Below are 16,699 nucleotides of genomic sequence, written 5' to 3'. Positions count from 1 at the left end.
GGTCAGATAAGTAATTTGTAAACAAACTGTTCCTGCATTGTCTATTTCACTCCTATTCTGTGCACCGGGAAATATTACAATTGCCTCTTCTTAATTCCGACCTTCTGCTTTTTTGTTTCTACCCAGAATTAAGAAACCAGTGGACCAGCCTCTCTCCTGTCCTTCTGTAGAGTCCCCGGAGAACCAGTCCGATCCCAGCATGATGCAGATATCCCAGGGCACGCTTGGGACGCCTTGGCACCAAACCTACCATTCCAGGTGAGAAAGAAGGGCAGCACTGGAAAGAGAACTGTTGATCTCTGTGTGGAAAGTGATGTGCTCTGTGCACAAGTCCCAGCCGAGATATAACACGCCTGCTGCATTTCTGGCTCTGTCCTGCCCCAAATCTCTGCAAAGGGAACCTTCTGTAGCTGGCGCTGGAGGACGTGCAAGTAGCCTTTTCAAATCAGGAACCAGAGACTCCTCTGATCACGCGCGATCGTCGTCACGGGCACACTCCACGCGTGTATCGCCTCCGTGCATGCCCGCTGGCCTCTGTTTATGACGGCAGCAAGAGCCAGAATCACCGCTGCAGTTTCTATTTTATTGTCTGGCCTTTCTCCACAACCAACGAACCTCCCTTTGACAACATTAAAGCTGATAACCCTTCACGTGCTCTAATTAAAGCTACCCAGACTTTCACTTCATCGCCACTTGTATCAATTTCAAGACTGGGAGCAAGTTCAACAGGCACTTTTAGTTCACCAGAAACCACCCTTATTTAGCCACAACTCAGTTCTGGGTGCTGTGATGCAATTGTGCAGTGCCCAGTAATACCGGCGAAGAGTATAAATGTAGCTTTGTGTCACCGCTAGTGGCAGACAAATATATATTTGTTTAATTCCAGGAGTTAATTTCAGCAAATTGCACTTCCACCTACCATAGCAGTAAAAATGCCCACGCACTGAGAACTGACTGATTTAGGGAGTTTGGGCCATTTTGTGGTTCTCTCTAGTGAAATCAGGTCCATACCAACCATATAAACTGCCTGGTTCGTGGGTGGTTCTGACAGTTTTTGTGATTCTCCTTGGTCATTGTTTTGCCAGAGAGAACCAGAGAACCAGCATCACAAAATCCACAAATTTCTTGAATTTACCTTTGGGGCAAACTTGGCAGTTTTTTTATTGCCCAGTTTCGGTCCACAAGGAAATTAAACAGACATATACGTTTCACATGTTTTGCGTTTTGCAAAATAGTTTCACTCACCCCTAGTGACTACCCAGCTTTTTAAAGTCAAGATGTATTTTAGGATTCATTCTGTATGGAGGACACCAGGCATAACATTTTAATTTTTACTAGTAAGCAAAATGACAATACTCATTGAACTAACACTGATACATCAGAACATGCTTGGCCTTTTTCATTTGCCGTTTTAGGTAGCACCTTACTGCAGTAATGTGTCTTTGAAACACAGTTACCTCACCCTGTATGAATAGAGGGAATTCGTGTATGTACAGAAAAGTCTAGAGTGGCCAGTGTTGGTAGCAGCTGGTTTTGTTCGAGTAATGGCAGCACGACCTCTTTCCATAAACTGGAGATGAATAAGGATGCCATTAGGGAGGATTTCTTGTTGGAAACCCTTTTTTTCTTCCTTTCAGCATCCCATGCAGTACTTGCCAATGTTGAAGGGGATGCTCAAACTGGCTTTTGATATTTTGATACAAGCCAGCTAAAGCCGAAGTGGTCACCAGTAGGTTGGACAAAAAGTGTAAGACCTTCCTGTGAGACCCGACCTACATTAATGTCAACTCTACCCGACTCGTTGGTGCGCCACACTGTCTGAAAAAGGGGCAGTGCATAGGGAACAGGTGATGCACAGCTGCTGGACAATGAAAGTAAAAAGATTGATGTGGCTGGCAAACGTGTCACTGCATAATCTACCAACCACTGGCACATTGCTAATATAACTGGTTTACTTTCCCAGTATTACAGGGCTCACTTGGATTAAATGGAGGAGCATCTCCCAGATGAGTACCGCAAAAAGGGCCAAGAGTTAGTCTCTGAAGGCAAACTCATCGCAAATGCCACCATACGATGACTTTTCCACTGCAAACACTATGGTTTGTGGCATCAATTCCAGCATACTCGTCTGCAGGTGCGCCTGTCTCTCCGTGTCTCTGGCTTAAAGCTAGACTTTCAACAACATGTACTCAACCTGTCCTTTGACGGGGAACACCTCTTCTGGCCACTGGTTGACGAGATGCTGGTGAAGATCAAGAAAGACACAAAGACCGTCACGGCCATTGGCGCCCTCCAAACACCCTCCACTCTGGGATCATTTCGGCAGTATGCCACTCAAGCACCTCTAAGGTCACTCTTGCAGATGCCTCCTGCTCTTACCAAAGTCAGCAGCCTCAACCCTCCACAAGAATTATTTTCGAGATTATTACAAAGGCAACAATTCCAAGGGAAGAGGTAAGGGGAGTTCCCCTAAGAAAGGTGTTCCTCCAAACAGTGTCTTGCATATCCTTCCCCAGATCACACAATACCTGTTGGGGATCGACTCAAAGGCTTCTTCACCATATGGCAGCATATCACTTCCGACTAGTGAGTGTTAGACTTCATACGCCATTGTTGCTGTTTGGAGCTCACTTTCACCCCTCCCAACATCCTACCCTGCAGACACATCATCTCCCCACAACACCAACAGCTGCTTCGGGAAGAGGTAGATAACGTCCTACTCAAGAGCGATGTAAGTGCCCACAGTTGTGATGTGGAAAAGTGTCTCACCAGGCTTGAAAATTAATGTTCAAAAATACGAAATTTTCCTCTGTAATCTTTCAAGGAATGTGTCTGGAGGCAGAGGCCATGATAAGCCTGAATGTTAGTATCCCATGCAGTGATACTTCGGAAAGTGACACGACTTTCCGACGTATCACTGCATCGCCCATCAGTACTGGATACCATCATCTACCTTAACCTCTGGCCTTGATAAAGTCTATGTGACGAAACACGTGTTGGCTGTATTTTGGACTTACCATTTCTCGACAAGAATAAACCTTCATAAACTTCAATATCGTGTCTTTTGGACTTCGTTTGCACTGTTCCACTTGGATGAACATTTTGTCGACAACTTTGGTGTGCCCTGGTACTTAAAGTTATATCTGTTTCTGACTGGCCTTCCAGTCAGCAATTTTTCGACATCCTAGGTGGTTGGATGTCGCACCAGGTTGGCACCCACCCTGCACGTCTTCATAAGGGCTCAGAATTTCTCCCTTTAATCACATATACCCATTAGGATTGGATGTGCAAACCTCTTTGGCATCAACCACCTTTAAAAACTGCAAGGACCTAGATATTCTCTCTTCAGATGCTTTCAATGGAAAGAGGAATGTGTCTATGGATTTCCCTTGACTTTTCTCCCCCAAGACAGCTATTCACTTGGCTCCCCATACATTGGAGTGGTCATGGAGTTCCTGCACACCATGAACATCAGTTAGTATTGATGTAATTAGCAGGCAGCATTCTAACCCAGCATTCAAATGACATCAAAGCCAATTTAAGCTTTGCTTTCATGGTCTATGATGTCACTTTGGAACCCCCAGTTTTTATTTTAAGCCATATCAACAGTACAGGATAAAAAATCAAGTTATTTGCTTTTCTGGTAGGCACTAATTGGCCATCAAACCGTGGTCACCCATGATCTAAACTTGCATCTCCACCACCTTTTCCAACTTCCCTTGTTTCCCTGACTTGAAAACGATCGCAACTGTATGGCTGTAATAACTCTCAGAAGTGCCTTCCAAGCAAAAGTACAGACCTACAGCAGAAAACCGATTCCTCTCCTTGCTTTTCCGGTACTGGCACTTCTGGTACTCGCACTCCACTCTCTCATGGAGCACAGACAACAAGGTCAGAGGTGTGGGATAGAAAAGGAAGGGATTGTGGCACACGCAATTTATTACCATTATTGAGTGTGGGAAGAAGACATGACTCATGAGAGGCTTGTAAAAAACTCTCATTCAAACGTTTATTATCACAGCACAGATGTATTGATGGCCACACAATGAGGGTTAGGTACAGAGCCTGGCCTTTTGGAAAATTTTGCACATATTTTCCTCAAATAACACCAAAGTAATTAACAAAACAAAACATAGGTTTTCAGCAGAAACACCTGATCTAACCATGATTACAGGTTGCTAGTCTATACATACATATATCAATGGCATGTGTGGCTGTAGATGTACATGCTCTGCATACTTCTGTCATCTAGTGTTGGGCCCGCATGTGTTCAGGTTGTTTTTCTTTGAAGATGTCTCTCGAGTCACAAGGCAGAGTGACTCCTCCTCTCGATGATATTGCACATGGGCATTGACTCCATTATTTGATTGTTTTCTTTACGTCATCGGGTTCGGATGTGTTCTTCAGCGCTCCGGTTCGAGACTGCTTTTGGGTCCCCTTTGGTTCGTTGTTAACATCTAAACCCATCAATATTGTTTTCATTCGCGTTCCACCGTTTTCTTTCGAAAACAGAAGCAATCCTTCGATCGTCAGTTTGATTTTCTCTAGTCAGAGCCTTCGGGCCTCACCCTGTCAGGCCTTCTTTATCATCTCATCGGCTTCGACCAGCGATGCGCTGCTAATGGACCGAACTCCTTTTGATTCTGTCCCAATTAGCACTCGAAATACCCGCATACAGACCTCCATCATGTTTGCAATCTGTGTCTGTCTCCTGACTACAATGAATAAAACTGTGAGGCCTGTCGATCTTTTCGATGAAAGAAAACGTTGCGGGACCACCAGGTATGTGAGAAAGAAATGAAGCAAAAAGAACTGGATCTATATGAAGTGAAGATGCCCACCCTTCGTCAACATCTTTGGCCATCATGATCTCGAATAGGTAGAAGTGGAACTGCAGGAGGTCTTGGCAGCTAGGGAGGAGGCTCTTTCCATTCCAGACTCCGGCTCCAACTCTGAGAGACAATTTGGCTCCTGAGGTCATAGAGTTTGGTTACCTCAGTCTCCCTCCATAATGTATGACCATTCTCAAAGAAGTCCATAAGTCCACAACCACAGCGTGTTATGCTGCTAAGTGGAAAAGATTTGTTTTACTGCCATATACTTCATTTTCAGACCTCTAGTCTAGTGTACACTTCAATATGCCTACATTTGACAGCAGTTTCTGCATGTTTGCAAAACAAACCGCATTTGTCATTGTTCAAAGTACCAGTTATTAAGGCTTTCATGGAAGGCCTTAAAAGAGTTATTCTATCTAGGGTTCCGCCTGCACCTGCATAGAATCTTAATATTGTACTCACCAGACTTATGGGTTCACCATTCAAACCATTTCATAACTGCTGTCTCCAATTTTTATCTTGGAAGGTTGCTTTTTAGTAGTCATCACTTCACTTAGACGTGTTAGTGAGCTCCAGCCATTAACCTTGGAACAACCTTTCTTCCGGCTACATAGAAACAAGGTAGTCCTTCAAACTAACCCAAAATTATTTCCAAAGTTAGTCCCCTTTCCCTCCTAAATCAGTCAGTTGAATTACCAGTTTCCTTACCGCAACCTGATTCAATTGCAGAAAGAGCCCTTCATACACTAGATTGAAAAAGAGCTTTAATGTACTATACTGACAGGATTAAAGAGTATTGTAAAACCCCCTCACATAGGGAAGCCAATATCTATATAATAATAATGAATTAATAATAATTAAATGCATTCAGATTAGTTACGCGAAAGCTAAAAGAACTTTGCCTACACCTCTTAGAGCACACTCCACCCGTAAGATAGGAGCATCTATGGCTTTCTTAGGCAGCATACCAGTAGCTGAAATCTGTAAAGCAGCTACATAGCCAACTCCACGCACGTTCACTAAACATTACTGTGTGGATGTATAACCATGCCAAGAAGCTAATGTAGGACAGGCAGTGTTATGTACTGTTTTTCCAAGCGGTCCTGTGAGAGGTCGGTCTAGGCGCATAGAGAGCGCCCGCCTTTGATGCAAGTCTGACTATAAGGGGACGCTCCCTCTCCTGGACACCAGAGGCTAATAGCCTCTTGTGATAGGGTACTCCCCAGGTATTTCCTCGGCAAGGTAGGCCCCCCTCCGCCCATCCAGGTGTCACTTATTATTATTTCTATTTAATTGTTATTATCTATCAAACGCTTACTAAGCATGTACAGCAGGGATCCTTCACCCTGATGAATGCCCCTAGACCTTCCATAGCTCAATTTTGAGGGCAGAAACATGTTGGCTTCTTCCTTTTAGATAGGCGACCCAGTGAGTCATCACTCTCACTTTGGTGTCCCAGTCTTCTTTTTAATCACATCAAACAGAACCTCCTATTAAAATACTTACATAGGTATCTGTTTAGGTGTTTTTATTTCTTAGTCTAGCTGGATCCCTTTTCCAGAACCAGAATTGATTCACGCACTCCCTCCTGTTCCTTTAACACTGAGGTTGAGTCCGCCCAGGTGGCATTGTCCTACCTGGGTGGGGCTAGGTGGTCATATGATGAAGCATGACACCATAGAGTGTGTGAGACCACCTAGTCCGTAAAGGAAATTCCCCTTCCATTCCATACACCTTAATCCACCATTGGCTCGCCTCTAGTTGAGGCTCACCAGGGGCATAGTGCTACAAATGATACACTACTGACCTGCCCCCGTTACAAGAACCCCGTACTCCCAATTGTGTTTTTGTTTCAAACAACTGCAACACCCACAGGTTAGCTGCTGCTTTCTGGAGGGAACTGCTGTATAGTCTATGCCGAGCATGTGTTTCTTCAGCCACACATGCCATCAAATGGATTAAGTTACTTACCCTGTAAACATCTGTTTATGGCATGTAGTGCTGTAGATCCACATGTGCCCACCCTCCTCCCCGGACACCTGTGGCTGTTGCAGTACCTTCTTGCACTCTCATATGCATGGACATCTCTTTACTCCATTCTCACCCAACAGCGGGAAAACAATCTAACAGTGGAGTTGATGCTCCTGTTCAATATCACAGAAAGGAGCAGTCACTTTGCCTTGAGACTTGAGAGACTTCTTCGAAGAAAAACAACTTGCACACATCCGGACCCAACACTAGATGGCAGGAGAATGCAGCAGAGCATGTGAATCTACAGCACTACATGCAGTGAACAGATGCTTACAGAGTAAGTAACAAGTAACATAATATATATATATATATATATATATATATATGTATATATATATATATATATATATATATATTGTTAGGCTCACATTTTAAACGTACCAAACCATAACCATAAATAACTTACTATTTAGGATGGGGCACATGGCCCCCCTCCCCAGGCCCATATGGGCCCCAGGAACCTAATCCCGGGGGCCATAACTTAATCATAGTGAAGAGGCACACCCTTCGTCAAGCCTTAAAAGCCTCTGGGGCCTCTGAGGCCGATTCCCATAATAAAGGTAAGCAGGACATAGGGCCCGCCATCCCAAGCCTATTGTGGCCCCGGGCAACCCATACCTGCATGGTGTGGGAGCCGGCATTGCCCCCGCCTGGCGGTAGTAGCTGTCTTTGCTTGATCCCTCTGGGAGGGAGCAATATCTGTTTTCCTGGCAGTAGGAGCGCAGGCAGCGAAAGAGAAGTCTGCCCCTACCCAGCGGGAACATGTTTAAATCTCCCGCCGACTGGGAGCCGACCTGCCTTCTTTGCCTGCACTGCTGCAGGCAGGGAAGGCATGTTTGATCCCACGTGATGAGGGATTTAAAAATGCTCCCACCATGGGGGATCAAACATGTTTCCCTGCCCACACTGATGCGGACAGTGAAACTACTCCATCCCAGGTGGTGGGCTCCCCAGGACAAAGTAAATGAGCCAGCCCTAGGGGATGGGGTTCCTGAGGCCTTTTAAGGCTCAGAGAGAGTGGCCTTGCACCTCCCCTCCCTTTAAATCTCCTCTCGGACCCGGGGATGGGGTTTCTGGGGCCTTTTACAGCCCAGGGAGGGGAGGTCGAAAGCCACTTGAAATGTTGAAATTTTCCGCCGGAAATGTGGGGTGCTGGTAGTAATGACTTTGTAAATGATGCACCTTATATTGAAGAAGGCGTGTTCCTCCAATGGGAGTCAGTGGAGTGAGGATGATGTGGTCATTCTTCTTGTGGTCCATGCTGCCATGCGTCGATGCCCTTAAGAGGAGCTAGACTGTAGTGTTTGATGCAATGGATAAGTGTGTTTCCTCCACCCAGATGTGTGAGTATGAGTGCCTGAACAGCAGTTGAGAAGTCGCTTTCTGTAAGGTATGGTGCACTTTCTTTACAGGAGACAACTGATATTAGGCCATTTTAGTTTTCTGGATGTGTTATTTGAGCATGAGGTTAATGTTTAGGGCGAATCCAAGTGATCTGACACGGCGGTTGAATCTGTCCAGGCCCATGACATTCAGCCAGGTTTAAATAAGATTTTGCCTGTCATTCTTGGCAAATAACAGAACATCAGTCTTGAGGTGGATGCTGGACATCCAGACCTGGAGCAGGTGCAGATACGTTTTGAGGTGTAGGAAGTCTGGAGCGGAGGTGAGCATCAAATAGAGTTGTGTTTCATTGGCACGTTGGTGAATTTGGATGCCATTATCAGTGAGTAGACTTCTTAATGACTTCATGTAGATTTTGATGATAAGAGGGGACTCTGGAGGTGTTATGAATCTTTTGGGACTTGAGTGCCCATTTGATTAGACTAGATAAAAAGAAAGAATGCCAGTAAAGAAGGTCGCCAGTGAGTTCTGTTTTAGGCTTCAGGGTGTCGTAGGCAGTTCAAAGGTCCAACAGTATCAGGAGGCTAAGGTTTTCTTTATCTGTGAGGGCTTTATCTACAGTGCTTTCACATGATCTGATTCAATTGTACATTGGGCGAATTAGCTTCTCTCTGTGAAGATTAAGCATCCGGGCTTGTAGTCCTAACCATGTTCACTTACTGTGCATTTGGATCACATGGATAGTTGCCGGGTCCCTATCAGCACGTGACTGAGTTTCCATCCAAAACTCACTGTGTGACTGTGATTGTGATCGGTATCAGCAAGAAATATGTTTTACTTGGCCCTGACTACTTGGAAATAAAGGGGATCCCTGCTTTTGCTAACGATTGCACACACTCGTGTTGCTTCCTAGTACGTGTAAGACTTTCATTAAAGTGAAAGCAGTTTTTTTCCCGTCATGAATGTTGAATGTTCACACTGTAAACAGAATGTGCCAGATGCAGACATTTTCCTTGAAGACAGCCAGGCCAGCCTTCCACTCCATAAAAAGCAAACCATGTTTTAAAAGAAGCATTTAAACGCACAAACTACTGGTAATCCCCAACCTATGTGTCCTGTGTCTTTTTTCACCTTTTGTGCAATACGTGCCACACACTGACACCCTGCAAATGCTTCCTAGCGTGTGCATTTTGTTCTTGCTTTTATTCTTGTTTCCAGTCTCAGGAGTTTTCAAACACTGATGGCTTTTCGCACGCACAGTTGAGAGCGCGCAGGGATCCAAACTACGGCTCAAATATGGCTCTTTAACGACTTCTCTGAAACCTAAACATATTGCCTGCGAGCTCATTTATAAACGAAACCAAGCATTTCTTTCTCACTTCTCCCTGTCTCTTTTTCTCTCTAGTTCCTCTGCGAGTGACCTCTCCAGCTATGACCACGGCTATTTGAGGGGGAGCCCCGACCAGTACAGCTCCCGGGGCAGCATGGACAGCCTAGATCACCCGCCTCCTGGATACCCTTGTCATCTTTCTCCAGCTAAATCCACCAATAGCATAGACCAGTTTGCCCAGCTCCACCACAAAAGAGACTCGGCCTACAGCTCTTTCTCCACGAACTCCAGCATCCCAGAATACCAGCTGTCCACCTTCTGCAAGGACCGCTCATTTTCCATGGAAAATATGCACTCTCGCTGCAGTCCACATGAGAGGATGAAGCAGGCGGACATCAGATACATCAAGACAGTGTATGATGCACAGAGGGGAGTCTCCGAGGAGTATGAGGTGCACTCATCCTCTCTGCTTAAGAATCGTGGAGGGCAAACAAAATCTGAAAGCTGTAGCACAGACAGATCAGAAGGGGTGACCAGGTTTACTGGGGTTCCTGCTTGGAATCCATATAACCAGAGCATGTCAGAAAGTGACAACGTTCATAAAGGTGTTCCTCTGCCACCAGCTCGTAGTGACAGTTACACGGCCATAAGGCATTGTGGGACTACTGGTTCCTGGCTAAACCCTGATCAAAGGAAATCTTGCCAAACTCAATCAAACTTGGTTTGCTCCCAGACAATGGCTGGCTCTGCTCCTAGCCTGGAGCAACCACTGAAAACTCCTCTGGCTGCAGGCCAGTTGCACCCAGTTTTTGAAAAGAGCCCGCAGAGCAACCACACATTGAAGTCCAAACTGAAGTACTTGCAGACACCACAACCTGGACAACCCATGCTTCCCACAGGAGTTTACCCTGTTCCTGTGCCTGAGCCACACTTTGCCCAGGTCCCACAGAATTTATCAAACAATAGCGGGACACTTTATCCAGCTTTGGCCAAGGAAAGTGGATATGCACCCCCTGCTCCAGTCTGTTTTCAGACAGTCACACCCTCAGAGCCTCCAAACAACACAGGGCACCCAGGCCAGGCCCCTATCAGATTTACAGTTTCTTGTGATCTTGCAGGTTCTCAGAAGAGGTTAGCAAAACAGGACGCTATTGCATTGTTTGCTCAGTATAGACCTCCTTTAACACAAAATGTAAAAGTTCCCTCAAGTCCTTCACGAACAAGTATAAGTGAATCAGATACTCTTAATAATCAATGCCAAGTGAGCAGGGAGATTACTAAACAAGGTGTTTATCCACTCTGCAGTTCAAGAACTAAACAAACACATCAGAGATCAGCTAGTGAAAGCAAAGGGCCTTTTCAGCCTTCTGAGCACTGGCAATCAGAGGTCCAAGAGGAAAGAGAGACTAACCTGTGGAGGAGAGAATACAATTCTTTAGATCAGACTTATTGGGCATCTGAGAAAAACAAGCAAAGCATCCTAGAAACTAACCAGGACACGGGTAGAAGACGGCAAAGTATGGAAATAAAAGAGCTGCAACAACGAGAGGGTAATTTGGTTGCTAAACTCCCTGCTGATAAAAAGAGAGATGATCAACAGGAAAGAGCCAATAAAAAGCTGACTGGTTTGGACAGACAAAGCTTTATGAGGAACAATGATGGGACAGTCTGTACTGTGCCAATGCACATTTCTCAGCCAAAGTATGAACAACCTTCTTCCCCATTAGAGATGAAAACCCATGAGTTTGGCAGGAATCGCCTAAGCTCCAGCAGCAGCCAAAGTTCCCAAGGCTTGCAATTGGGAAAGCCAGATAGAAGCAGGACACGATGCTCTGTGATGGAGAAGATCAGCAAGATAGAGCAACGTGAGCAGGAATGTCAAAGATACCACAGCACAGGTGTGGCCCGTCAACCTTCCAACAATGGAAACAATAGGTCAAGCCAGTCATCAAGTGCGAGAAGCTCTTTAAACAGCATAGAGGACCTAAAGAGCAAGTTTGTATTTCCTGAACAGCCTCACGTGAGTGAAAGAGCAAGGTCAGTCAGCACAACAGCCTTTGAGAAAGCTCCACGTTCACAGCACCTACACAGGACTGCAAGAGTGAGATCTGAGGAGGCTCAGTGGCATTCTATGGGAGAACAGCCGTCAGGAAAACTCTCTGATAAGAGTGATGACCATGGATTAGAGTCACAAATACAAGAGCAGGGAAGGGAAGAGATGCAGGGGACCAAAAGCGCATCAAGCCTGACACATTCGGAAGACAAAGAGAAGCACTGGAAAAATGATATCCAAGACATTCCTGGATCACAGCGGGATCATCTGTCTAACAAGACATACAGAAATAGTATCAAAGATGCTCAATCGAAAGTCTTGCGGGCCACGTCATTCAGGCGCAAAGATCTGCACATTAATACCCCATTTGGGAACAAATCAAAAAAGAGTACACAAAGGCCAAACTCTGCATGTGAAGATAGCAAACGTTCAAACACATCCCCTCATGCACCAAAAGAAAGACATAGCGTCACACCCACAGAGACCTGCACAGCTGCACAAGAATACACCAGCAAAGAACTCCAAGTGGCAAGAATAAGAGGGAGAAAGCGAATGACTGCAGAGCAAAAAAAGAGGTCTTACTCTGAACCTGAGAAGATGAATGAGGTCGGAGTCTCTGACAGTGAGAAAAAAGGGATGCAGATCACCTTTCAAGAGAGCACTGTGGCGGATAGGCGGCGGATTTTTGAAAGAGAGACTAAGACCTGCTCAACCGTTAATCTATCAAAGCCGGAGCTTAAGCAGCTTCAGCAGCATGCCCTCGCAGATTATATTGAACGTAAAACTGGGAAGCGGCCCTCCTCGCAGGAGACTACCTGTCTGAAGGAACGTTCTCAAAGCTCATACTTTCAAACAAGCATGCAGGACAATGAGAGCCTTTCCTCCGCCTCAAGCATGAACTCCCTTCAGGACCAGAGTGTTCTTCACCGCTGGCGAAGTCCTGTAGAGCAGCTCAGCATGAAAGGTCGGGTTTCATCCACACTGCCACCAGGGCTGACAGGCTGCTTTGACCTCAACAGCTTTGAGCAGAAGACAGAACATCAGGAAAGTAGATCTAGGAGCAGTTCCTTTGCAAACCTACAGATAAGAGACAAACAGCCAGAGTACAGGCCAAGATTGGAGCCCAGCACAGGCCATCGAATAGATTCATATGAGGAAATTGGCCATGCTAAGTTCACCAAAAAGAAGCATTCAGATGAGCGGCGTTCACCACCTACAAATTCTACGAAATCGGTATCAGCAGAAGATTTGCTTGAAAGATCGGGGGAGCAAACGTTCCTGTTGCACGTGAGGTCTAGCTCCTCCCCTTCAACTCATACAGAAAACCAGGTATGCACAGATAATTATTCTTAATTGTCTTATGGCAAGTGATATGGACAGACAGTGATAGCACCATTATCTTGGAATATTGCCTAGGAAATGCAGACATTAGCTGTACATTAGTTTACATGAGTATTGCCTGATGTCACATTGCTCCTGTTCACAAGAAGAAAGGTTTCCAATATTAAATGCAGCTATTACACTGACTATATGTTCTGCCAAATATTCACTTCTTTTGATACGTTTAGTTTGTGCATGGGGCAGGCTCTGTCTCATATTAGATGTAATATGAATGCACCATAGTTCTGCCATCATGATAGGTACTGGTGATGCCCATCCTTCGCATTCGCCTCCTTATGAAGAGGAGGCCTGAACGGACGACACTTTCTGCTTTTAATTTGACAGGTGACGGTTCAAGTCATTTAAAATGGCTTCTTCCTAGATAGTGTGTAAAGTGATTTCTTGTGATGCTGTGTTTAGAAATGCGTATGGTGTCCCAGTATACATGATTTGGAATAGCTAGACTGATTACTAGCAAGAGAGTTACATGAAAGCTAAATAGTTTTTTAAAACAGCCATTGTGAATGTGATACTTAATAAACTTTCCATTTGGTTAATAACTCCACCCAGGTCTGCTGTGACAAAAATATACTTTTTGGATAAATATCTAGCTTTCTGCCAAATTTGGTGTAATTTTGTTCAGTCGTTTTTGTCCACTGCTCTCTAAAAGTCCTATAGGAAATTGCATGGAGAAAATAGGTTTTGGGGCTACCCTTTTTTTAATCTGCCGCTTGATGGATCATCCCAAAACTTTGCAGGAAGGAGCTGAGGCGGATGACCTTTTTGAAAATGTTTGTGAAGATTCATCAAACCACGCCTAAGTTATTAGCAAAGCAAAAAATGTTCTTCCTATGGAAACGCTGACCTACCAATATCTACATAGAGGAAACAGCCAGTGTGTATTATTCTTATATATTTTATTATGATTTTTTTTTGTGGAAAACATGAGGCGGTCTAGGCTATACCTAAATGTGGCTGGTGAGGCACATGTAATGCCCTACGTGCACATTTACTCGTATTTATTACCTTTAGTAAGGTTTTTGCCAGTGTTGTTAGGAGTCAAAGATAAAGTCTGCGAGTGATGTATACATACTGAGATATAAAGTAGTTTCAGCAGGCATGTATGGTGTTTGTTCTAAAATATTTTTGTATCTATGTGAAATGTTATTCCAAAATACCTGTAAGAGATTCTGTCACATAATTTGAAGAAGGTTTTTCTCGAATCAGGTGCATCTGGGAATGGAAAGTCCTGCAAGTTTTTGAAACTTTCTTTTTGTGGACATTTGTGTTATAGAACACATTTTGTGTCCTATTAAGCTGATATCCCTAATCATTTGATCATTTATAGTGACACATGTTGTAGGTAAACAGATACATCCCTTTCATTGTAATGTGTGATTCTTGTTTAGTTTGTTTGCCTTTTGATTTGTTTTTACTATAGAGTTGGTGCAAAGGAGGATGTGATTTTTCCCATGAATGGGAAGTTATGTATACTAAACCTATTTATATAGCACAGACCAAACGGAGCTCTTTACAGTCACAAGAAATATAGGGCCAGATGTATGAAAGAATTTTGCATTCGCAAACGGTGCGAATGCAAAATCACCTTTCTGAATGTAAGAATGGCATTCGCAGTTCAATTTTAAGGAATCGCTAAAATAGCGATTCTCTAAATGCAGCACCGCGAATAAGGAATCCTTATTTGCGATTTCTTAAGCACATGTATGAAGCAATTCCTTAATGCGAATTGGGCATTAAGGAATCGCTATTACCACCAAGTTGAACTTGGTGGTAACCATGTGCAAATTTTAAAAATGCATTAAAAATGCTTTTTTTAAATTGACATGTAACGCACACATGCCCTTTTGGCATGTGTGCACGTTACATATCTCTCAAAATTGTTTTTTGGGTGCAGCAGAGGGGGCCTTAGGCCCCCAGCACCCTGGAGTTTGAATTTCCAAAATTTCGAATTCCAGTTAAGAATTCGCAATTTGTGAAATGCAAAAAAATTCACAAATATGGGCCGACAGGCCCATAAGTGCGAATGGAGGCTGTATCGCAATTTGCGATTCGGTAATAGCATTTGCGATTTTTAAGAAATCGCTATTATCGAATCGCAAAAATGATACATAGCATTTTGCGACTCAGAAATAGCGATTTCTTAAAAACCACTGTTTCCGAATCGCAAAAGGCTTTTTTGATACATCTGCCCCATAATGAGGTTACGGATACAAATTATTAATAATGAAGATAACATCAACAGTGAGGATGTCTGGTTGTAAGTGAGGTGATGAGCAATTGTAGTCTTAAAGAAAAACGTAGGATAAGTGGGTCTTCATGGTTCCTCTGAATGGCAACAGTTTGCCATTAAAACTGAGATCCTCAGGCAAACAGTTGCAGACCAGAGAGATGAAGACTTGGTTCAGTGTTTCAGTTTTTCTTACTTTCGTGATTCCTAGCTTCAATCTTCTTTTGTTTCTGGTGTACTCTTCCCTCTAGTGAACATGTTTGTGTTTCACGTAGGAGGGTAGCACTGGGTGTAGAGCTTTATGGGTGATGCACACGAGCTTAAAATGAATTCTGGCATCTAGGAGGAGTCAGTGTGATTGTTTTATGATGGGGTGGTATAGTTTGACATCTTGGCATCATTGATAAGATGTGTAGTGACATGTTAAATGACTTCGAGGGGGCTGGTGCTGTTTTTGAAAGGCCTTTGAGTATAGCATTACCATTAGGTTGGTCAGACGGTCTAAGATTATTTGGTAGGGGCGGGACTGGAATTAAGCTGTTTTAGGTAATTCGAAGATGTATGTAGTGAGGGATTGATTCTGTTTATGTAGGTGTGCACAGTTGATCATTACAAAGAACATCAATAGCATCTTCCTCTGGAGTAAAGAAGGCCTCAAATGTTTGTTGCTTAGTGGGCCCACTAGCAGGTGTTTTGAAAACATGTTTAAATATTTAACACATTATTTCATGTATTTATTTATAGTGTACTCACATGTCACCAAAGCCACTCTGTTGTGCAGAAGAAAAGGATTGCAGATCTTGACTAGGACAAGAACAAGAGTCCTATCACAACAGCAAAGGTAGAGAGGGATCCCTAAAGAGCCTGCTTAAGGGAACAAGCATTTGCAATGCAACAGGTCTTGAATTTGCTTGAGTTAGAGCTATTGGCATTGTAAATTCATAACTGGACTTTTCTTGCCACATAAATTGGTCAACCCTGCCTCATAATTTGGTATTTTTCTGCCACATAATCCCAGTATCCCTGCATACAACTAAATCACTTCCAGTTACCTCCTTCCTCTATCTGCAGCTAAAAATGAAAATGCTGCCATTTAGCATCCTAATCTAAATCTTCCGTGCTAATTCCAGTAGAATACCTCTTTTACCACCCAACATGAGAGTTCCTGGCTGGCTAACGCAATTCCCCCAAAAAGGCACAATACAGCCACGAAGGAGTAATGAGAGAAATAAACTAGAAGGGTCAGCCAAACATATCAAGAGACATATTTAAGAAAAGTGCCACTTTCCTTGCGCCCCTTAGCGCCCCCATACCGCCACCATGTGTGCGCCGTGTTTAAAATACGGTGCACCATGGCGCAAGGTAGGGGGCAATAACGTAATTTTTGTATGCAATTAATATACTCTGCAGTAGTATCGCCAACATTTTGGTGCTACTCCTGCATAATACATAGTGGCAAACCCAATAAAAAACTTTAT

The 16,699-nt window shown here is 44.0% G+C and overlaps 1 protein-coding gene across 4 annotated transcripts in view; it reads left to right on the top strand.

Moving 5' to 3' along the window:
• SHROOM3 (shroom family member 3) overlaps nucleotides 1-16,699 on the top strand; it is a 318,758-nt gene that overhangs the window by 169,794 nt on the left and 132,265 nt on the right. For all 4 annotated transcript variants that reach the window (XM_069236827.1, XM_069236829.1, XM_069236828.1 and 1 more), the window contains 2 exons: nucleotides 127-258; nucleotides 9,616-12,922. In XM_069236827.1, coding sequence (XP_069092928.1) covers nucleotides 200-258; nucleotides 9,616-12,922 — 3,366 coding nt within the window. In that variant the 5' untranslated portion in view covers nucleotides 127-199. The remainder of the gene's footprint in view (nucleotides 1-126; nucleotides 259-9,615; nucleotides 12,923-16,699) is intronic.

This window comes from Pleurodeles waltl, chromosome 1_2 (genome assembly GCF_031143425.1).
Source record: "Pleurodeles waltl isolate 20211129_DDA chromosome 1_2, aPleWal1.hap1.20221129, whole genome shotgun sequence".
NCBI lineage: Eukaryota > Metazoa > Chordata > Amphibia > Caudata > Salamandridae > Pleurodeles > Pleurodeles waltl.
The sequence above is the reverse complement of the archived record's forward strand: the minus strand, read 5'-3'. Positions and strand labels throughout refer to the sequence as shown.